General features: G+C 35.2%; 1 protein-coding gene across 5 annotated transcripts in view; it reads left to right on the top strand.

Moving 5' to 3' along the window:
* The window catches only part of CNOT6L (CCR4-NOT transcription complex subunit 6 like), a 120,286-nt gene that overhangs the window by 87,681 nt on the left and 9,474 nt on the right, over positions 1-23,131 (top strand). For 4 of the 5 annotated variants that reach the window (XM_082837601.1, XM_082837598.1, XM_082837599.1 and 1 more), the window contains exons 7-11: positions 1,558-1,715; positions 3,274-3,428; positions 13,781-13,932; positions 16,746-16,973; positions 19,169-19,371. In XM_082837601.1, coding sequence (XP_082693727.1) covers positions 1,558-1,715; positions 3,274-3,428; positions 13,781-13,932; positions 16,746-16,973; positions 19,169-19,371 — 896 coding nt within the window. Of the gene's footprint in view, positions 1-1,557; positions 1,716-3,273; positions 3,429-13,058; positions 13,173-13,780; positions 13,933-16,745; positions 16,974-19,168; positions 19,372-23,131 lie in introns of all 5 variants that reach the window. The other variant, XM_082837602.1, reaches the window with a different exon arrangement.

Below are 23,131 nucleotides of genomic sequence, written 5' to 3'. Positions count from 1 at the left end.
AAGTTAGGCAGATTTATTTTGTGTTTAGCCTTCCTTAATGTGTAATTAATTGTTCCCTTTCTGGTATTAAAATGATATTAAAAACACCATTTTCTAGTTCTTCAAAGTAATCCCTTTCTGAGCACGAGTTAACATAATCTTGAAGAAGATCTTTCCTAATATCACATACCTTCATTTCCATTAAGAAGAGGAACAACAGAAACAAGTTTTCATTAGTTGTTGAATTCTCAAGTAATGTGTTCTTGGGTTTTCCTTTTTGAAAAACCACTATGGATTTTTCTTGGGTTGTCTGACTTCCGTGAGTAGAATCAGTGCTACAAAAAACAAAAAAAAAGATATTAAAAATGCCTTTTACTTCTGATGCATAGGGAGATGTGTATAATAACTAACAATGGTTAAGGGTGATTTATAGCCACAAAACTATAATGGTAATTAAACTATGTAAGAATTAATCCCAGATAGTGAAAAGAGGTACCAGTATACAAAATGGCCACCAGTCAGATTTCCAGGGGACCGTTGAACTAAGTTTCTCTTAATACCTTTCCCATCATCTGACTTTGAATCAACTTCAGTCAAGTGTTACTTCGTTCTTGGATTCCTCACCTTTTATTAAGTACTTGATTCTCAACTGTGTCTGCCCATTATAATCACCTGGGAAGCTGTTTAAAAATATTAATACCCAAATCCTAATATACTAACTTAATTAGTCTGGAGTAGGGTGCTGAGTATCAGCATTTTTTTAAAAAAGTTCTACAAACTGATTCTAATGGACAGCCAGGATAGAGAATTAATGATAAAAATCAGGGCTTTTCAAACTGGTGTGCATGTGCATATGAATCACCTGGGGAGTTTGTTAAATTGCAGGTTCCAATTCATTAAGTCTTTGTGAAGGCAGAAATTCTTCAGTACTGAGTTCCTAGGTGATAACTGATGCTGCTGGTACTTAGAGCACATTTTTGAGTAGCAGGGATACAAGCTGCGTTTTCCTATTAGTTTGCTTGTAGTCCTTTTATAGGCATTTTAAAATGAGAATTTAGTTTTAAAAATGAACATTTGATTTGGTAAAAAAGGATTCTCTTATGACTGAACTTTGTTAGTCCATATTCTTCTGGCTTAGAGCAGTGAGAGCATTAAGAGACCCAAAAAAGTATTAAGTATGGATATTTTGTTAATACAAGTTAATGAAATTAGAGCCTTTTAACGAGAAAAATTAAAATTTACTTTTATTCCATTTATAGAGAAAAGTTTTGCTCAGTAAATTATGTGCAAAAAAATGGCATTCTGATTTAAAAGTTGAACTTTTATTAAAATATTCTAAAAAATCACAAATATGAAGTATTAGTCTAATTCTGGTAAAAGGACTTTGATGTGATGGATTCCAGTGAAGTTTTATAGGTGTAGTTTAATGGAATCTTGCCCAAGGCATTTCACGATGATGATATTTGGGGTATGTTTGTGTGGCATGTGTGCTTGTGTAGGTGTATATGTGATATTGCTTTAGAAAACATTGTCTAATTTTCTCCCTTTTGTCTGTTGTTTTTTTCTCCCACTTCTTAGCATCATTCACGGTTATGTGTTACAATGTGTTATGTGATAAATACGCCACCCGGCAGCTATATGGCTATTGCCCATCCTGGGCATTAAACTGGGAATACAGGAAAAAGGGAATTATGGAAGAAATTGTTAACTGTGACGCAGATATCATTAGTCTTCAGGTAACACTATAGAAATTAAATTGTCTTTAACTTAAAGGTGAACCTAAAAATTATAGAAGATCTTACTTTTGGGAGAGTTCCTGTGTTCGAAGGAAAACCCAAAGCAATTATTTTCTCTCCTCTTAAAAAAAAAGGACAATTTTAATAAGCACCTCAGATATTTCTACAACTTCTAGAGAAGTTGGAAATTTTGAAAAAATATAAAGAATAATGGAGGGGGCTTCCCTGGTGGCGCAGTGGTTGAGAGTCTGCCTGCTGATGCAGGGGACCACGGGTTCGTGCCCCGGTCCGGGAGATCCCACATGCCGCCGAGCGGCTGGGTCCATGAGCCATGGCCAGTGAGCCTGCGCGTCCGGAGCCTGTGGTCCGCAACGGGAGAGGCCACAACAGTGAGAGGCCCGCGTACCGCAAAAAAAAAAAAAAGAATAATGGAGGAAAACACCTAATCCCATATCCCAAATATAGTTGCTGGGTTAAAAGTTCTGAAGTATTTCTTGTACACTTTAAAAAAAATTCACTTGCCTATTTATTTACAGATATGTACAGATATGTTTTCAAAATAGAGATCACACCATTGATGTATTTTGTACCTTGTTTATTGCACTTAATACACTTCCCATGTTACTAAAATTCCTCAAAGCCAATTATATGAATATATGTTAATTGATTTAGCATTTTCCCTACTGTTGGACATTCAGGCTGTTTATGTTTTGACTGTTACAAAATCATGTTGTTATGAGCATTAGCATACATAAATCATTATCTTCACACTTGATTATTTCATTTGGAAAGATTTGTTAAAAATATGTTATGGGGGACTTCCCTGGTGGCGCAGTGGTTGAGAGTCCGCCTGCCGATGCAGAGGACACGGGTTCATGCCCCAGTCCAGGAGGATCCCACATGCCGCGGAGCGGCTGGGCCCGTGAGCCATGGCTGCTGAGCCTGTGCATCTGGAGCCTGTGCTCCGCAACGGGACATGCCATAACAGTGAGAGGCCCGCGTACCGCAAAAAAAAAAAATATGTTATGGGTCTAACTTAATAATTACTACTTTAACACAGACCATTGGATTATTGGTATTCAGGTACCTAAAAATTCCTTAAGTAGAATTTTTTGTTGGTAGATCTTAAGCTTTTCACTCTTGAGTATCATTTCTTTCTACCACAGTTGAGAAATTTGAAATAATTTTTAAAATTACCTCTTTATAATATAAAATTTGCTATTCCATACCACCTAATCTATAATATGACCAACTTTCAATTGTTCATTTACCAGTTGAGGAAGTGAAGTATAGTGGAATGAATTCTAAATTGGGAGTCAAGAGACTTGGGAACAACTACCTGTGTGAGCATGAGAAAATCACGTTATTTTCTGGTTCTCTTAGGTTTTAAAAAGCTGCCATTGTCAAATGGTGGCTGCTATCAATAAGGTAAGGTACTTAGATAATATTTTTTAAGTGAAGTATTTTAACTTAGTCACACCTTACTCACAATGCTGCACGTTTTTATATCTTAGTTTTCCTCTGTCATGTCAATGATAATGTTTCTTTGTCATCTCAGGAAGTGGAAACAGAGCAATACTTCACTCTCTTTCTGCCAGCATTGAAGGAGCGTGGATATGATGGATTTTTTTCTCCAAAGTCACGTGCCAAAATCATGTCTGAGCAGGAGAGAAAGCATGTGGATGGTTGTGCAATATTCTTCAAAACAGAAAAGTGAGTTAAGGAAATGAAGCATAATAGTGTACTTATTTCTTTAATTCCCACACATTTGAAATTGTCTTTGGTTTGACCCTGAAATAGACAGGTAATATAAAAGTTTAAAACTACTGGTAATGTTTTATTTCTTAGGCTGTGTATTGAAAATAAGAATGTTTACTGTATTATTCTTTATGCTTCTTTTGCCAAATTACATTAAAAATATTAAAGAGTATATACTTGAATATGATACTGTATTTATATATTTTCATGAAGTAAAATATTAGTTTTTGTGTAAAAAAGAAAGTAGATATTTTTTTGCTAGTTGACCTTTTTCAGAATCATTCATTTTATGAACTTTTCATCTTTTTAAATTAACATTCTATATGTTTATTTAGTCATTCATTCACTAAATGTTTACTGAGCATTTGCTTTGTGACAAATGCTGTGCTAGTCACAATAGTCTCAAAGACATACAGTTTCTATCCCACTCAGAGCTCTAGTAGGAAAATCACAATCTAATATGGTATATATGAGGTGGAGATATGCAAGGATAGATAAGGGAGGACACGCACAGAGCTTATGGAGGTAGGGAGTTAAAGGATTGACTGAGACAGGACAATGGAAAGCGGTCATGACCTGAAATGGAAAACAGAAAACATGACCTTTGTTTTTTCAGGGCTGTAATATAGTTGATGAAAATACAGTCAAAGATAAGATGATGACTGCTTATTAAAATACATGAACAATCTTGTAGAGACCTCTGTGCTTTTAGTATTCTTGAGTTTAAAATGGAAAAGATTATCTGTTCAGAGTTAGCGACAAGAATTAAAGAAGATAATGAATGGATAGGTACTTCATAAATCATTAAGTGTCCTGGAAATATTTATATTATTGTCATATTTCTCTGTTTCCGTAATCCTTTGCAATATTAGTATTTCTCTCTTACTGGGTTTATGATATTGTGCGCATTGGATTTAGGAACTGCATTTCCTACTTGAGGGTGCAGAGCCGTAACACACTTAGAAGGCTATCTCTCCCCTTTTTTTTTTTTTTTTGGTTTGGAGTTGTGAAGAGTTTATTTTGTGACTGTTTATTTCATTCTTTTATTTATCTATTTATTTTTATTTATTTTTATTGAAGTATAGTTGAGTTAAAATAAAGTGAGTCAGTTATACATACATACATTCTTTTTTATATTCTTTTTCATTATGGTTTATCACAGGATATTGAATATAGTTCTCTGTGCTGTACAGTAGGACCTTGTTTATCCATTCTATATATATAACAGTTTGCATCTACTAACCCCAAACTCCAAATCCATCTCTCCCCCACTGCCCCTCCCCCTTTCCGTTCCCCCTGGGCAACCACAAGTCTGTTCTCTATGTCTGTAAGTCTATTTCTGTTCATAGATAGGTTCATTTGTGTCATATTTTAGATTCCACATATAAGTGATATCATATGGTATTTGTCTTTCTCTTTTTGACTTACTTCACTTAGTATGATAACCTTTAAGTCCATCCATGTTGCTGCAAATGGCATTATTTCATAGAAGGCTATCTCTTGAACGCTGGCTGAGTGACTAGATGGTTAGAGGCAGATTCCTTTGGTTATCATCCTGAGGAAAAGAGAGAAGTATGTTTTTGCCTCATAAAGGCTGCCAGTTTTACAGTGGAAAATTTGAAGGAACCTCCAATAGAAGACTGAAATACATGGATTCTCATAGAGATTGTATCCTGTAGTTAATAACTTAGGTTTGATACATTAGAAAGGGAATCATCTACCAAACGCCTGTGACTATTTTCCTATATTTTCCTGTTTGGTGCCTATTACAACAAATCATTTCAATGTTTTTATTGATACAAGCCTATTTATTAACAGCATGGCATATTATTTTAAGTAAATGAATTAAGTGAATTTGAAAGATATTTGAGCCCCTTCTTCTCACTTATTTGTACCTACTTTCATATCTTTTCTGTGACTTTTTAATAGAGATTTTTCATTTGTTTAATAATTAGTACAGGGCCCTGAAGTATTTGAGGTCAGGATATGCTAAATTCTTCTAGTGGGTTGCTGATTTTTTTTTTTAACAAATTTTAGAATAACAATAGCTATTACTTTCATAGTGTTTACATGTCCGCCACTTTCTTTTATTTATACTGATTATCTTATTTAATTTTTAAAGCAATCCTCAGAGGTAGGAATAGAGCTATTTCCTCATTTTTATAGATGAGGAAACCAAGACATAGAGATTATCTGGCTTCACAGTCAATGCTTTTAACCACTGTACTAAACTGCATCTTTAGATTTCTTTTTTTTTTAATATTTATTACTTTTTTTAATTGAAGTATAGTTGATTTACAATGTTGTGTTAGTTTCAGGTGTGCAGCAAAGTGATTCCGTTTTACATATATATATATTTTTCCAGATTCTTATATAGGTTATTACAAAATATTGAGTATAGCTCCCTGTGCTATATAGTATGTCCTTGTTGTTTATCTTTAGACTTACTGTTTCAGCTTCCGATATCACTTGTACCTATTAAAAGGTTACCTCATTTGGGAAATACTGCCTTGAATTTGATATTTGTTACCAGTATTCACGCACAAATTTCCTTGAAACAATTAAAAAAAGAATTACTGATAACATTGAGACATGTAACATCAATCTGTTTTTCCATTTGCCATTGTTTCTTTCTGAAAGATGATAATACATAAAATTTTTTTCATTCCCTTTACAGTTTTGAGAGGAAAATCTAAAATGCCTTGATAATTTACTAGAGGTAATTAAGATTTTGAACTAACAATTGTCTAGGAAACTTTAAACAACCAAGTATTTGAAAACTGATGCTTGAATTATTAAAAATGCTGTAAATTATTTAAGAGATAAATACATAGGAAATACTTCGATGCATCATTTGCATTTCTTTCCTTATTCAACTTTTTGCCTAAATAGTAACATGGATCCAGCAACAGATGAAGACCTTGAGTGTGATATGTTGTTAAATTCCACCTGTTTTGAACAGTGCCAAATAACTTGCTGATGTCATGTTATATGTCCAATGCCAAACTATTTGGAATTTAACACAAAGTATACTATGCTGCATTTCTTCTACTCCTTCTTCAGACTGGAGAAATGATGCAGTGCAAAGAAAAGACTGTTTGGAAGCCAGGTGGTTTTCCTGCTTATGTAGCTGTATAATCTTGAATGAGTCACTTACCCTTTCTGGGCTTATTTTCTCATTTGTACATATTTGTGTATTACCTTGTAAGAGAATTTATATGATTTACAAGACTAACAGTTAAAAGATAGCTGTAGAAGAGTGCTTCAATTCTCTGTACTCATTCTCAAGGTCTTAATCTTCTAAAACCAGAGTATCAGATAACTTCTCATCTTCATTGATGAAATTTTTTTCCCTTCATGGAAAACAGTGGTACAGAATGGGTAACAATAAATGGAAACTATAATAATCACTATTTTTAGCAAAATATTATAATAAAAATCTCTTATCCATCATGATGGAAGGATAGTATATTGCTTAGTAATGGCTGGGACACAGACCATTATTCAGAGAATTAGGATACATTATATTTTATATTGTTTTTTTGTTTTTGTTTTTGCTGTATGCGGGCCTCTCACTGTTGTGGCCTCTCCCGTTGCGGAGCACAGGCTCCAGACACGCAGGCTCAGCGGCCATGGCTCACGGGCCCAGCCGCTCCGCGGCATGTGGGATCTTCCCGGACCGGGGCACGAACCCATGTCCCCTGCATCGGCAGGTGGACTCTCAACCACTGCGCCACCAGGGAAGCCCAACCCCTATATTTTATATTGTATACATTATACTTTATATTATATACATTCTAGTTTAATCTTTGGGGATTCAGAAGGCACTTCAAGATTTGGTAGCACCTTTTGGTCATTATGAACATCATTTTTTGGGTAATTAGGTGCATAAAGATACCAGAAAATAGAAATTTGGGTTGATAAGATGCCAGAAATCACCTTTTCTTTGTCCTTTATCTTAATAAGTGTTTTCTTCAGTGCAAAATATTTTATAAAAGAGACATATACATATAGGTCTGTATTTTGTGTGTGTGTATAAGAAGAGACTGTTATTATAGATAAGTTTTTTAGAGTCAGAAAGTTTCTCTTTCCCATGTTTTATCCTATAGACTAAACAGTTAGTAGAAATGGAGTCTTGGAGCCCGATACGCAATTTGAAGAAATCCAAAATGTTGAAAAATGGAGCTGAAACCAGATCTAGACTTACTTGCTTTTCCTGAGGTTAGCATTTCTGATCTGATCATGCTTTGTTTCAAATCAGTGAGAAAGGGAAAGATGAAAACAGCAGTTTTAGAACAGTGTGACCATTACACTGTGAAGAGGCAGTCTCTTCCAATAGGACTGGGAACTAGGTTGTCATGGTGCTTAGTCCTTACTGTATTGCCTCTGCTGTCTGTCTCAGAGGTACCAGGTAAGGCCAAGTCCTTGTTTCTCCTTCTATATTATGACAGGTGGTTTTGTGGTTGAGAAGAGGTCATTCAGAGGTTATAGTGTTGTCCCAAAATGACCTATTGTGATAATCCTGTCTTACTAGTTTCTCAGTTACTAATTTTTTCTGTCATAGGTGGTGGTTGTGTTTCGAATTTTAAAATCTGAGATTGTGGTTTCTGGTTTCCAGTGTTAGCTTTCCCATTAATTTAATCTGAAACATAAAATTATTGCTTTATGCCAGTTTCCTTTACCTTTCCAGTATGGATAATAATAACTGTTCTGCCTAACTTCAGAGGTTTCTTATGGGGCTAAAATGATCAAGAATGTGAAAATGCTTTTAGTGGTTAAAAGAGTTGTACAAATATAGGTAGGATGGTGAATATCCTCTTTTCTTCCCTATTTATCTCACTCTCTAAGCTTACCTTTTCTAGCAAATTGTTTTCTGGCACTCCCATGATTACTTGAAAGGACCTAAGAACACATTTTATAGCATCTTATGCTGAATATACAATAAAAACTTCTATTTGGTTTAGGTTTAAGAGTGAGTTTAACGTGATCAGAAGGGGCCGTAGTTAACAGAAAGTAGAAGCAGAGTGAAGGTTATTTGGTTGTAGGTAGGAGGGGAGAAAGTAAGAAGTAGTATTGTTCTAAAGTAGTATGGATAGAATATGGATAACTATTTCTTACTGTTTTATAAATGTATTATAAATATAGAATAAAATAAACACAAACACAAGATAAGTTATAGGAGATTATAACTCCCTATACTGGTGCTAGAAATCTCATTTTCTAAAGGCAGAGTCCCTGAAAAGTTCTTATGGTTCAAGGAGTGTATCTATGCTCTTATTTAATTCTCACTGGAAAGAAGGAATTTTCTTTTCCTTAGTTCTCAACTATCTCTTTGGTTCTTCAACTACTGGTGAAGCTGAAATAATAAAATTGAGCGTATAACTCTGACCCTTTTAGAATCTCTAAGCCCCAAGGAGGGAGGTGTAAGTTATAATGACATGTGCTCTATTTAGGAAAACTGGTTTTATTTTTCTGAACTTTTTGAAACCAAAGACATTATAAAGCAGATACCTCAAGAAGATTGGGAAGTTTCAAAAGTCAAAACTAGGGCAATACAATTATAAATTATACTAACAATGAGGAAGAAAGTTGAGGGTAGTTGGAGGCATCTAATGAACCGGGTAATTGTTCAGGATTCGTTTTAAAAGGAGTGTTTTTTGTTTTGGGTTTTTTGTTGTTGTTGTTTTTGATTAAAAAAGTCAATAACCAAGTATGTGTTGAAAAAAAAGAGTTTATGAACCTATGTTCTTTGCCATGAAAATTAAGAAAAAGGGAAAATTGGGTGAAAGTGTTAAGGCAACGAGGAGGATATTTTAAATAACATGTGCACTGTAAAGGCGTATACCTATGTGGCTTGTGCCATCACTAATTGACGATCAAGAAAAAACCAGAGGTGTGCAACTTCTATTTTGCTTTCATGGTCTCTGTTGAGGAGAATTATTTTCAAAGTGGAAAGACTAAGACCAGGTAAGGAGGAGATTGGCAAACCAAGAAGAGATTGGTAAGCCAAGAGAGTCACTAAAGTGCCTTAACTAGTTAGGTTTCCATATCAATATAATTATATCCCATGTCCCCATAGTATTAAAATATCTTGCCAAAGTATGATTAGAGGAGTATTGTGTTGGCCACAAAGTTCGTTCGGGTTTTTTCCATAAAATGTTACAGAAAAACTCGAACGGACTTTGTGGCCAACCCAATAGATGGCATAAATATTGGTGTATAGGAAAAGTCCTAATATATTGAGGACAAGTAAACCACTTCATTTTTCAAAAAATTGGTGAGCCTCAGTTTTCCTCATCTTCGTAATGGTAATAGTAATACTGTCTATTGCAATTTGAGTTCTCCAGAAAGAAGACTCCAAGTTACTTTGGTGTTTAGGAGTTTATTAAGGATCAACAGCTGTGGAAAGGAAGGGGAAAAAGCAGAAATTAGCATAGAGAGTAGAGCTGTGTTGCAGACCTGGGACAGCCTCAGCTGACCCCACCCTGTAGCTTTAGAGCTGAAATGGCCTGTGAGAGTTAACCCAGGAGGGACCAAAATCCCCAGACCTTTATCTTTTGCTTTTGATCTGTAATTGGATACGTGCCACTCCCAGAAGTACTTGACCTTGGTGAGGCAGCTCTCTGCAACTGGAGCAATTCCTGAAGGATTGATGAGGAATCTGGGCAGCATCTCTTCATGTCCACCCCTTTGCAAAGTTTTAACAAATTTTAGGACTAATATGTATGAAGTACCTATCACAGGTCTTGATACAAAGTGGATCCTCAGTAACGGACCCCTTATTTTTTTTATTATTATTATTTGTAGTGTCCTATTGAGAACTTTGATTATTTAAGAGAAGACATATATATACATATAAGATTTATAAAAACTGAAAAGCTGGCAGGGATATTTAATCTTTTGGAAAAACAGAATGTAGTTTCCAAGTACCCTTAATATCTGAATGGGTGAACTAATGGGCAGAAGCTCATGAAATGATACTCAACAGAAATAAATTCTGCTACTCTTAGATTATTAAAGGAAAGGAAAGAGGAAGAGGTAAAATTATTTGAGAGCACAGAAGAATATTTATATGCAAAAAAGTTCATTACTAAACTAAATGTTAATTACTATAACTAACGGCATTAGTTATAATAGCTCATATCAGAAGTAAATGTCCAACACAGAATAGTTCAATTATGGTGAATCTGTATAGTGGACTATAATGCAATCATAAAAATTGATTTTTGAAACATATAGTATTTTATAGGGAAACATCCATGGTAGAATGTTCATTAATATAGACCTAGAGTATTATTCTAATTGTATAAAAAATGTTTGTGTGCACGTGCATGGAGAAAAGTCTGGGGAAATATATTGACTTGTTGATGGGGGTGTTAGATTGCAAGTGACTTGAAATTTTCTTTATATTTTTAACTCATCCCCAAATCTCTATAATAAACATGTAACTTACTAAAATCATTTTTTCACTTGTTTGTTTTTAAGCATCTATAAATGCAGAACTGAAGAGACCTGGTTTAAGAGCTAAAAGAACCAGAAAGTTTTAGATATATATTAGTACTTATTTGGCTTATAAATAGCATGGCTGTCCCCAAGTGCAATTTCAGTCTTTGTTTATATTTTTGTTAATACAAAAATACAGTCCAAAATGAGGAAGGCAGTAGTTCATTTTTGCCCAGCTCTAGGTACTGCACCTTTGGGTGAACTTGAGTTTTTCAAATGAACAACTGTTTTACACCATATATCATATAAAGAATTGATGATTTCTTTTCTTGAGAAGACTTGGGGATGATATTTAAAGTAGTGTCAAATGGAAAAGAAATTCCATATTCCTGTAAAGAAATGATATAGATCTAGTTTTGATGGAAGAAAGATACAGGGAAACAAATTTTAGTGAGGGAAGACAGTTCTAATAATTAGACAATTCTAATAATTAGATATATTAGTTCTAGTAATTAGATATTAGATGTGGGGGGGAGAATATCTAATTATTAGAACCCCTACCAAATAATAGCCTGACTTTGGTAGAAGAAAAATATTCCAATATTAAAAATATAACTATTAAATAGGATTTTCAAACTTTCCTGCAGAACCCTAGGTTCCTATAAATAAGCCTTAAGAGTTAATATTTACAAGATATTTCAAAAATTAAATACAAATAATTAAACTAATTTAAAAATAACATGTTCACTCAGATGTTTCAAATATCAGATTTTAACACTTTGGAAATTGATAACATGTTCCTGATATGCTGCTTAGTTGACTTGTTGCAGACCTCTGAATTGAGTTTTTGCCTGCTTTCTTTTTCTGAGTTCAAAGTCAGTTATTTACCACTTGTATCTGTGTGTCTGTGTGAATCAATCAGGATGTTTATTATTAATGCTGTGTAACCAAAACAGAATAGAGAAATAAACTGGGTACTGAGACTGATATGACTATAATTATCATCTATACCCTCTGATTTCAAATTTTTATAATCATCAAAACAGATTCATCATTTTCAGTGATTGATTTATTTAAACCTAATACTGCCTTTATCTGTTTTATATATAAGAATCTTACCAGAAATTGTTTGAAAAAGGTATTCCACTGCTTAAAGACATTTTTAAAAGTCTGATATGGAGGATGATCAATTCTGTCTGTAGAACTTAGTTTGAATCTGCCTACTTCTCTTTATTTCTCTTGCCTTAGCCTAAGCCACCATCATCTGTCATCCAAACAACCTCAGAAACTTTCTAATTGTTCTCATAATTCCTGAACTTTGGCTCCTGTAATTCATTCTCTACAATGCAGCTGCAGTGATCTTAAAAAATATAAATCAAATAATAACATTTCCCTGCTTAGAACCTGTTCAGTCAGTCTTCTTCCTCCTAATCTCCAACACCATTTCTACCCTTCCATTCCTTTCTAACCTATAAACATACAAAGTTGTTTGCTGACCCAGGACCTCTCACTTCTTTCTCTGTCTGGAATGCTCTTGATTCCATTCTTCACCTTGGTAGTTCCTCATCCTTCATGTTTCAGTTTAAATATCCCCTCTTTAAGGTAGAGGGTGCAAACTACACTCCCTTTAATCACTCTGGCTTAGGAGTAGGCACCTGACCCGACCTTTTATTCTTCTCAGCGCATCTGAGACATTCAGAATTGGAGCAAGGAGAGGAGTATTATTTCGTCTAGCAGTGCCCTGCAACATAGTAAGATGTTAGTATTTTTGAAGGAATGTGTGCAGGCTTCTCTTTCAAAGCTAGGAGGAAGATGGGGTGGGGACCTTTTATAAGAGCAAAGATGTCTTTTCTCCACTTAAAACCTAGTGAAACGTAGACAGTATATTTAGTAGGTTTTGGTTGTTTATAAATACTTCACAAACTTAATAAAACTAGGCTGACAGAGGTTAAATGGCTTGACCAATGTCATACTGCTATTAAATGACAGTGCTAGACTCAATTCTATTAAATCCTACAATACCTACTTTGGCACTAAGGAAAGGAAATATTAGTGCAGATGCAGAAGCTGTAATCACAGCGAGAGCCATTCCTCATCTTATAGAATCTTTCTTTCTGTTCACTTACATTCACCTAATTCCAGCTTTCTAGTAAAAGCCAGATGGAAAAATCGGCTTCGACTTAGCCGAGATAAGGGTGTGTCCCTGCATTTTCTTGACAGATTTCTTGATGTGGTGAGAATAAAACTGCAAACAGGGTAGGTAGATTTTATTCTTATTTTTTTTAACATCTTTATTGAAGTATAATTGCTTTACAATGTTGTGTTAGTTTCTTCTGTATAACAAAGTGAATCAGCTACACGTATGCATATATCCCCATATCCCCTCCCTCTTGCTGTTCTTTCTTATTAATCTGCTGGCTTAGTTAAGGTTGTGTTCACCTTCGAATACCAGAAAATCCCAGCAGTAGCTTAAAGAAGTAGGAGGAGAGTAATTTTCTCACACAAGAAATCCAAAAATGGCAGTCCAGAACTGGTTCAGCTGCTCCTCCATTCAGAGTTGGGCTGTCTTTTACCCTCCTGTTTCTCACCACAGGGGCAGAGATATAAAAGGGTAAAGGAATACACACATACACATACATGCACACACACCATCTTTGCTAGGTGGCACTTCCAAGAAGGTTTCTACAGTAATCAGACCTTTTTCCTCTCATTGGCCAGAACTATATCACAAGGCCTCTTGCAGCTAGAAAGTGACTAGGGAGACAATGAGTAGCATCTATAGCTTGTGCTCCCTTCATTTAATGGCTTTTAGCATGATAGTCCAGTTATCTAATAACATAATACTAACGCATTGTACCTTTTAGATTTACATTGGTGCAGAAGCATACAGTGGAATTTAACCAAGTGGCAATGGCTAATTCAGATGGATCCGAAGCTATGCTGAACAGAGTGATGACAAAAGATAATATTGGTGTCGCTGTGGTATTAGAGGTCCACAAAGAACTATTTGGAGCAGGTGAGTGCAGTTTAAAATATTCTTACAAAAAATAAACACCATCTGAAGTGCAGTGAGTCTTGTTGATATTTATTGCGTAGTTATTTTCTTGTCTTTTGAGGAAAGTTAAGGGAAACAGGCTGGAAAATAGCACTAATTGTGTAAAACGTCATCTATATCTTGGAATATTACTTGCCAGGTAATCTGTAAAAAGAAAAGTCTTTACTATGCCATTAATTCCAAAAGGTTATTCGAAATAAGAATAGTTTTAAGCTGAATTTGGAAATTATGATGATTTGGTTCTCCTTTCAGCCATATTTTTAGCTTCTTGACTGAAATCTTTTGTCTTTAAGGTTAAGTACTTGGCACATTTTCTCTAATTTCTTTGTTATATCTCAGTCATTGTCAGGGTAAGAGCGGCATCTTTTATCTACCTGGTACTTTTGTTTTCCACTTTAGATATTTATAGCTTCCTTCAAAGTAAGAAACTCATTATGTACTGTGCATATCCAGACCTTTTTTTCCTCCTCTCTACTGCCTGCCTTTCAGTATTTCATTGTTTACTTAACTATATTTTAGGTAAGAGCAAGGAGAAGGTGTCAAGACCACATCAGGGCTTTTTTTTTTTTTTTTAACATCTTTATTAGAGTATAATTGCTTTACAATGGTGTGTTAGTTTCTGCTTTATAACAAAGTGAATCAGTTATACATATACATATGTTCCCATATCTCTTCCCTCTTGCGTCTCCCTCCCTCCCACCCTCCCTAACCCACCCCTCCAGGTCATCACAAAGCACGGAGCTGATCTCCCTGTGCTATGCAGCTGCTTCCCACTAGCTATCTACCTTACATTTGGTAGTGTATATATGTCCATGGTTTTTTTCCTACCTGTAGAAGAAAAGATTTTTGCCTTAAGTACTGATTGAATTATTCAGACCATGTATATCTGTCCAACCTCCTTTTCTCACTGTTCTTCAGTTTATCCATCATCAAAGACAATCAGTCTTTGATGTGAGATTTTAAATTCCTTCTTCTTTTGTAGCCTCTCCATTTTTACTGACTTTTATGTCCTTTCCAGTCTCATTCTTCTCAAAAGTTTGGTACCTTTTTTTCTGGTAATGCGAACATTGAATTTCTTTTAGTTTTACTCTCCTTTTAATTTGCAGAAGAGTAATTACAAATTATATAGTTAAAACTTTCACATTCTGAAATACCTCTCTCTTATACTCCTGGAAGAGTAATTTAATATTATAGAAGGTGCTTATGGCCTTTTTGAAGGGGCAAGTTTTTAATATTTAGTATAGTGAACATTTAATCTACAGCCAAAAGTGACACTGTAAAACTCCTAGGGAAAGAGGAGAGCTTAGAGAACGATCAGATTGCTTTAAAAATGACCATTTCTGTCACATATGAAAGATACTTCAGTTATTTGTTTACTCAACATTAAAGATAATTATAGCTTGGTAAGACGGAAACTTTACCAAAATAGTAGGCTAAGAAAATCAGGTCTTTCTGCAGAGTTTATATTTTTAATAGAAAATGTTAAGAGATACTTATAGAAATTCTATAGAAAAAATAATTTTGTATGTATCTAATATTCCAGCAGTACAAAAGTATATAGAGTAAAACGTGAGAGTCCCTTCATCTTATTCATACCCTCTCGGCGTAACTCTTATTCATTCTTTACACATTACTAACGTATATGTGTATAGTTTTATTTAAATGGCATTGTACCATGCATATTGAGTTTTGAGCCTTAAAAACTTTATGGACATTTTTTTTCTCTGTCAGTACACAGTTTTCACAGTTTGCCCCTTCAGAGGTGCTTATGGCCTCTTTGAAAGGGCAAGTTTTTTAATGTGTTATCCTCATCCACCATGTTAATATTTATTTTGACAGAATTATAAAACAGTATTTTAGGGGAAAAAATAACCTTAGAGATTTTATAGTTGAATACCTCATTGTCCAAATGAGGTATTCAGCTGAACACCAGAATGGCTAAGTGATTAGAAATAAAGGTTAGTAATTAGTAATAAAGCCAAGTCTGAAACCCATGTCCAGACTTTGAGAGCACACTACTCCCTAATTCTCAATTTTTAAATTACTTCTTTTGGGTGTGTGGTATGAATTTGTTTTGGTAGCAGATTCATAGCAAATTCACTGCCTTACTTTATTTTGTATAGGTTAATATAATGTTACTGCCTCTTACTGCTGACCCTGTCACTGGTGTGCTCAGGAAATGCAAGGTGAATACGTACTGGGCAGTAGGAAGAACTTAAATTAAGGTTTAGGTGATTCAAGTAACTGAAAACCTACGTCACTAGGTTATTGTGATGTTTAAATGACAGAGATATTTAAGCTGCTTGTTCACACTAAGCTCAGCAAATCAAGGTACTCTAATTGTTGGTTACATCACAGTATAGTTCCTAACTTGGGTAGAGAGCAGGAGTTGGCAAACTTTTTCTGTAAAGGGCCAGGTTGTTAATAGTTTAGGCTCTGAGGGCCACATATGGCCTCTATCACAATCTTCTAAAAACTGTTTGGTAGAATCTTTAAAAATGTAAAACCAGCCTTAGCTCATGCAGGTTGTACAAAAACAGGTGGTTGGCCAGACTTAGCCCATGGGCTGCAGTTTGTCGACCCCCATGTTGGGATTACCAGAATCTCAGCACTTTAGCTTCTAAGAACTACTTTATGAGATAAAGGGGAAAATATAAATGAATGGAAAAGAATAAAGAAGTGGTTATGGGTTTGGGGGAGAAAACCTTAAGATACTGCTTTTTTGATACATAAAGTATACTCTTAACTTTTGTTTCCCTAATGCTTAAATTTAGGTATGAAGCCTATTCATGCTGCAGACAAACAGCTGCTTATAGTGGCAAATGCCCACATGCATTGGGACCCAGAGTATTCTGATGTGAAACTCATTCAGACCATGATGTTTGTCTCAGAGGTTAAAAACATTCTGGAGAAAGCCTCAAGTAGGCCTGGCAGCCCAACTGCAGATCCTAATTCCATCCCGCTGGTGCTATGTGCAGATCTTAACTCATTGCCAGATTCAGGTATTTATAACATCATTTCCTCTTCGCTTTCAGTTTTGTTTTTACTTCTAGTTGAAAGGTCAGTTAGCTCTTAACTTTTGAGTAGAGACTTTCTCTTCTAAATTAGAGAGTGTATCAGTAAGAATCCCAGGAATGGGACATGGAGTAATTGAGGAGAGTTTATTTAGTTAAGCTATTTCCAAAGATGTGTGCAGGGTTAGGGACACAAAACAATGAGTGATGCAGTACCCTGTTACTAGGGGAGATAGGGACCCTTCACCACCTGTACACCTAAGGGGGAAAAGTGGTGGGAGTTGTTATCAGAACTTGGAAAAAATAGTTACGAGGAGAGGGCCATGTAATGGGAGTGATGGATTTGAATTGGGATGCGATCAATCCCTTGCAAACCGACAAGCCAGGGGAATATATATCCCTGCCTCACTCTGCTACTGTCCTCTGATCTCTCGCCACTGCTGTCCATTGCCCAAATCCAACTAGAAGCTAGAGCGGGGAGGGGTTTGCAGTTGATGCAAGTAAAGGTCAGCCTCCTGCCGCACAGAATGCAGTGGAGAAGGGTGACCTGAAGAAGCAACCAGAAAATATTCAGCACAGGTAGCTATCTAGTTTAATAATGTTGGCAACCTTTAAGTGAATTCATTAAATGATGCTTGAATTCTGATATTAGGTGCAGAAGAGTAATCAAAATTATCTTAGGATTTCACATTACTTCTTGAGCTCCACTTAACTACTTCATGTCCTAACTTAAATTATTTTAGATCTTTGTAAAAAATCAGTTCTGCACTTAGATATTAAAATTCAAATGTAAAACACTATAGTATCCTAGTTTTGCTATTACTGAGGCATATTCTAAATTTTGTATATTTTCAATAAGCTACTTTAAATTGTTTAAAATAACCACTCAAGAATAAATATAACATAACCCAAATGCCTACAACTGTAATATTAATAAAAGTCTCAAATCTAGAAAACACCTTTGCTTTTTCTCCTTAGCAAATAAATGTCGAAATCATCCTTTCACAAATGTTTGTATTCAGCCCCTAGGCTCATTGACACCTTAACTATGTCCTCCTTTTTTAATCCTTTTCTTTTTTTGAGTAAATTACTCTCAAGCACAGGTTTCCCCCATCTCATTTGATTTGGTTAAGCCAATGAGCTATCATTTGGCATCACAGCATGCCGAGTTGACTCAAGCCAGACTGTCAGGGCTGGATCCTGGTTCTGCCACTTAGGAGCTATGCAATCTATAGCTAAGTTCCTCATTTTTAAATAAAGGGATAATCATTTTGTCCACTTCATAGAGTTGTTTGTAAGGTTTAAGTGTGTAAGGCTCTTACAACAGTGCCTGGCATGTAGTAACTGCTAGATAAATGATAGCTCCTTTTCAGCTCTTCACAATACTGATGTTGTGCTCATCGTTTATTCATTATATATGTTGCTGTCATTCCTGATCACAAATAGAAAGCGATGACTGACAGACTTTAGTAATCATCATCGTCATAAGAAGGGTTGTGGTACTTTTTTCATGTTTACTTATTCAGTGGAAGTGGTGAGCTTTTTCTGAATGCCTCTGCTCTCTTCAGCTTTTTAGACACATCTAATATTTTTGACCGAGTGGTATACCTCCAGCGTATAATGTACTGTTTAGTGTCACTGCAGCTCAAAACAAAGAATGATGTGGCCTAGCTGAAGCTAGACATTGCAGTGTTGAAGATGCAAAATCTATTTTTATTGTCAATGATTTAAAATTTTTTATTACGTATGCTATATTTTACATATTCCAGAAGTTGTTGATGGACTGCATAGAATGTTGAAATGCTAAAGAGATAGTGCTTTGCAATAACATTCTAAAAATATTTAGGGTCAAGACCCTCCTGGTGAATGCCATCCTAGACCCTGGGAATCATCTTCAGCTTGAAGAACCATTAAGAGAACTGAAGATATTTCTGGGTGATCAGGATAATTTGCTCTGGAGTAGGCAAATACACCTCAGTTTGATGGAACCATATGAAATTGTTGGTATTTGATTTTTTTAGCATCAACCACAAAAAGGCAGTTTCATATGTAAAAGTAAATATTCAGTATAATAAAGCCACTCTGAACTTGGTGCATGCACCTGGCAACAGATTTTGGCCATGAAGTCTTCTGTAAGGTCTAAGTGCTAAATGGTAGTGTTTCTTCCTTCTTTATTCTACTAGGTGTCGTGGAATATTTAAGCAATGGAGGGGTAGCTGACAACCATAAAGACTTCAAGGAACTAAGGTACAATGAGTGTCTTATGAACTTCAGCTGCAATGGAAAGAATGGAAGCTCAGAAGGGAGAATCACACATGGCTTCCAACTGAAGAGCGCCTATGAAAATAACTTGATGCCTTACACCAATTACACCTTTGATTTCAAAGTAAGTGACAGCCTCTGGGTTGGCATAGAAATTATGTCAAATGCAAACATGTGACAAGAAAGATACGTGTTATTTATGCTTAACAGTGTAATCTTCAGGATTTTTTATGTTCTCAAAATGTCTTGGCTACATGTGCACGTAATGTAAGGAGGTTTCTTAGGTTTTGTGGTGGTTATTGTTGACTTGAGAATTCTCTTTGAACCCTTATTTGTTCGAATTTCAAATAACCATGATAATAGAAAAAAATTCCGAAATACTTTACTTTGTGTATGCCAGGCACTGTTCAAAAGCACTTTATATTTATTAATATAGTTAATCTTCACTTGTCCATACCATCCCTAACTTTCAGTAAGGATCCAAATAATAAGCAACCTGATATAGCTACATTCATCTTGAATGAATTTGTGGAATATTCCCTCAAAATTTTCTTAGTACTTTCCATTGATATCTTATTTATCTTTAAATTTTCCAGGTTTCTTGGTGAGATGGGTTAGAGAAAGTTGTGCTTAGGGTCTGTTTTATATCCATGTTGTCATACTAATCAATGCCCAGGCAGTAGACCATTCCAGCTTAGTAAAAGGACAAGAAAGATTTTTTTTTTTTTTTTTGCAAAATAAGAAAAAAAAGATTAGAGGGCCAGTTGTACAAAACCAGTTGTTCTTTTGAAACATTGATTGGTAGTGATTTTCTGTAGTCAGTCCCTTTCCCTTTGCCAGTTTTCTAATCACTCTGCCTGTAGCTCTTCTATTGTACCTGTGTTCTGGCATTTCAGGCATCTATCCTAAAGTCTTATACTATCCTGAAAAAATGTAGATGTTAGGAAGTGGTTAGGAGTAAGAACCCTAGATGGGGAATTTAATAAAATACCAAAGGAAATTTATGAATTGGGCTCTTACACATCTCCGATAACCTTTTTCCATTTTCAGTGCTTGTTAGCCCCTTTCCAAGAAACAGATAGTAGGAAGAAAGGAAATTTGTGTGCTAATGTTATTGGTCAGTTTTTGTAATCAAGAAGTGGAAAAGAATTGTTTAGAAGTTGAATCTAATTTTAGTATTTTTGCTGTTAGAGTAGAAAATACTATTCAGAAGTAATTGATTTTGTTCAGATCACTCATATGCAGTAATGTGCTGGTAAATATTTAATAATCAGTTTTCTGAGGAAAAAAAGAAGCCCGAATTTGTAGTGTTTGCTGATTTCTGCGGTACATGCACTCCCATTGTAGTAGATTTCAAGCTCCCAACGTCATACCATTGAACACAGAGTTGGGATGAAGTGCTAAGAAAGCAAGTACTAGCTGACTCTATCACACCACGGCTTCTTGTGTAAGCTTAAAGGAAAACCTCGGGACTTAATGATACACAGATTACTGTAGGTTAAATCCTATACAGTGGTATATAATACAGCTCTGCCAGCACAGCACAACCCAGAAAACCTAAAATAAAGTTCCTTAAAATAAGTGTTCAGTAATTCTACAACTCTTATTGTTCTTTTGGTTTGTGTATAGGTAAAAAGACCAAATCATTTCTACCTTAACTAGGCTTTTATAAAGGTTACTTTTACCTTATCCACAAAGTAAAAATTAGGGAAATAATGTTTAGAATATTAATCTAAGCCATCTTCCTCGATCATCTGAGTTGTTTTCAAATCTTTTGTTGATGTTTCTTCAAAAGAACTTACATGTATTAATAAGTGAATAAAAGAATCTTATTGAAACATTTATGTTGTCTAAAGAAGTACAGTTAAAGAACCAAAAGTGCATGGTTCAGAGAGTGATTGATGTTAGCATATGTAGGATAGGATGAGAAATGGCAGAACTATAAATCCGTGCTAGAGAGGCATGAATGGGGAGGATAAATAACGCTGGCTGGCTGGGTAGATGGATGGGAGGGTGGAATAGGATGGAAAAGAAGGATGATCAGAGAACAAACTAAGGGCATACCTGACTAGAGAGAATTAAGCTTTTGGTCCAAGTAGCAGACAATAAACTTTTCAATTGCTTACAAAGCATTTTATGTAATTAGTGCTGTGCCAATATTGAAGGCAGTTGGTAAAAAAGGATAGATAACATCAAATGTAAAAATGTCATGTGATTAGCATTAAATACAGATCGAAGTATAGTATTCTGCCATTGCATCAATGGAGTACTGTTAAACTTTGTTTACTTGGCGTAGCATTTTTTACTTACTTGGTTCTCAAATAAATTAGAAATGTAGAAACGTGGTATTTAGAACTCAGAGTCATTTAATCTAGAACTGATTTGGAATGACTTGAAGGGTAAGCAATTAGGAGAATTACTTGTACACAAGGTATCTTAGTGAGTTTAGGTTGCCATAACAGAATACCATAAACTGTGTGGCTTATAAAACAACAGAAATTTATTTCTCACAGTTCTGGAGGCTTGAAGTGTAAGATCAGGTGCCAGCATGGTCACGTTCTAATGAGGGTCCTCTTCTGGGTTGCAGACAGCTGTTTTCTCATTGCATCCTCACATGGCGGAGTGAGAGCTCTCTGGGGTCTCTTTTTATAGAGCACTAATCCCATTCATGAGGGTTCCATCTTTATGACCTAATCACCTTCCAAAAGCCCCACCGTCTTATACCATCAGGTTAGGGGTTAGGATTTCAACATAGAAATTTGGGGGGAACACAGACATTCAGTTCGTAACATCAGATAAGTTGAATAAACAGCCTAATTCAAACTTGCCGCTGCTTTCACCATCACCTGCCCCCCCTCCTGCCCCGCGCCAATCTAAGGGTGTGTCTGAACCATTTAATGAAAAGAGGAAGGACAGTTTTCCTATTATGTCAAGTAGTAAATCTTTCTGTTACACATTGTGAAATTTATAGTGTATAATTTTCTCGCATTCTTTTACAAAACAAAACTTAGCATAATGTTACCTCAAACTATTTTCATTGTTTTTACTTTTTTCTCATATACACTTCTATAGACTTACCTATAGACTTTACTAATATAAAGACTTTTCCCACCTTTTTATGATCTTTTAAAAAAAGAAACAGTTTGAATCAGAAAAGGTTAAGAATCGTTAGTCTATAACCTTCTTTGTGAATATGATACAGTGTACAAGGTGTATATTTGTATAAATACTGGGGCGAGTTCAGACATGAACTTGCTAAGGATTTGGATAAGAGCTTTTACTCTGGATGTTTCAAACCAAGAAAACAGTTACAAGTGATATCTCCAGTTCTTACTTTCTGGAATGTTTAACATCTTTATTGGGGCCTGTGTTTGCAAAGGATTCTCTAACTCTAGTAGCTAATGTGCATAATGCTACTTTATAATAAAGTGATAAGATATAAGAGGTTTTATTCAACACAACTAACTGAAAATGTTTTGTTTGTGTTTTGTTTAAAACACAAATGTTTTAAATGTGTTTGCTGAAGCAAAGGGTGGTCTCATAAAAGAAAGTAAAACCACTGAAACTCTTGTCAAACCTTTTCCTAAAATGTCACTGCAAAACTAGGCATTAGCCAAAATGAAGGGATAAAAATACATTGCGCTAATATTTCTTGACTATTTGGATTTGGAGCATTAATGGCAGAAAGTACTCCCCTGGATTCACGTAGGTTCCTTAATCTGTGGTAAAGTAAGGTTAAAGTATCTAATGTTGAATAAGGCCCTCTCCCTCAAAAGAACTGTTTTGTTGTTTTGGTCTTGGTCATGTCAAAATCAGCAAACTAAGGTAATTGTTTCCGAAATTTCACAGTATAATTTTTTTCATTGAATTCTTTTTTTTTTTCT

This window comes from Leucopleurus acutus, assembly GCF_964270905.1.
Source record: "Leucopleurus acutus genome assembly, chromosome: 4".
Taxonomy (NCBI): Eukaryota; Metazoa; Chordata; class Mammalia; order Artiodactyla; family Delphinidae; genus Leucopleurus; species Leucopleurus acutus.
Note: the sequence above shows the minus strand (reverse complement) of the source record. Positions and strands in the feature narration are given on the sequence as shown.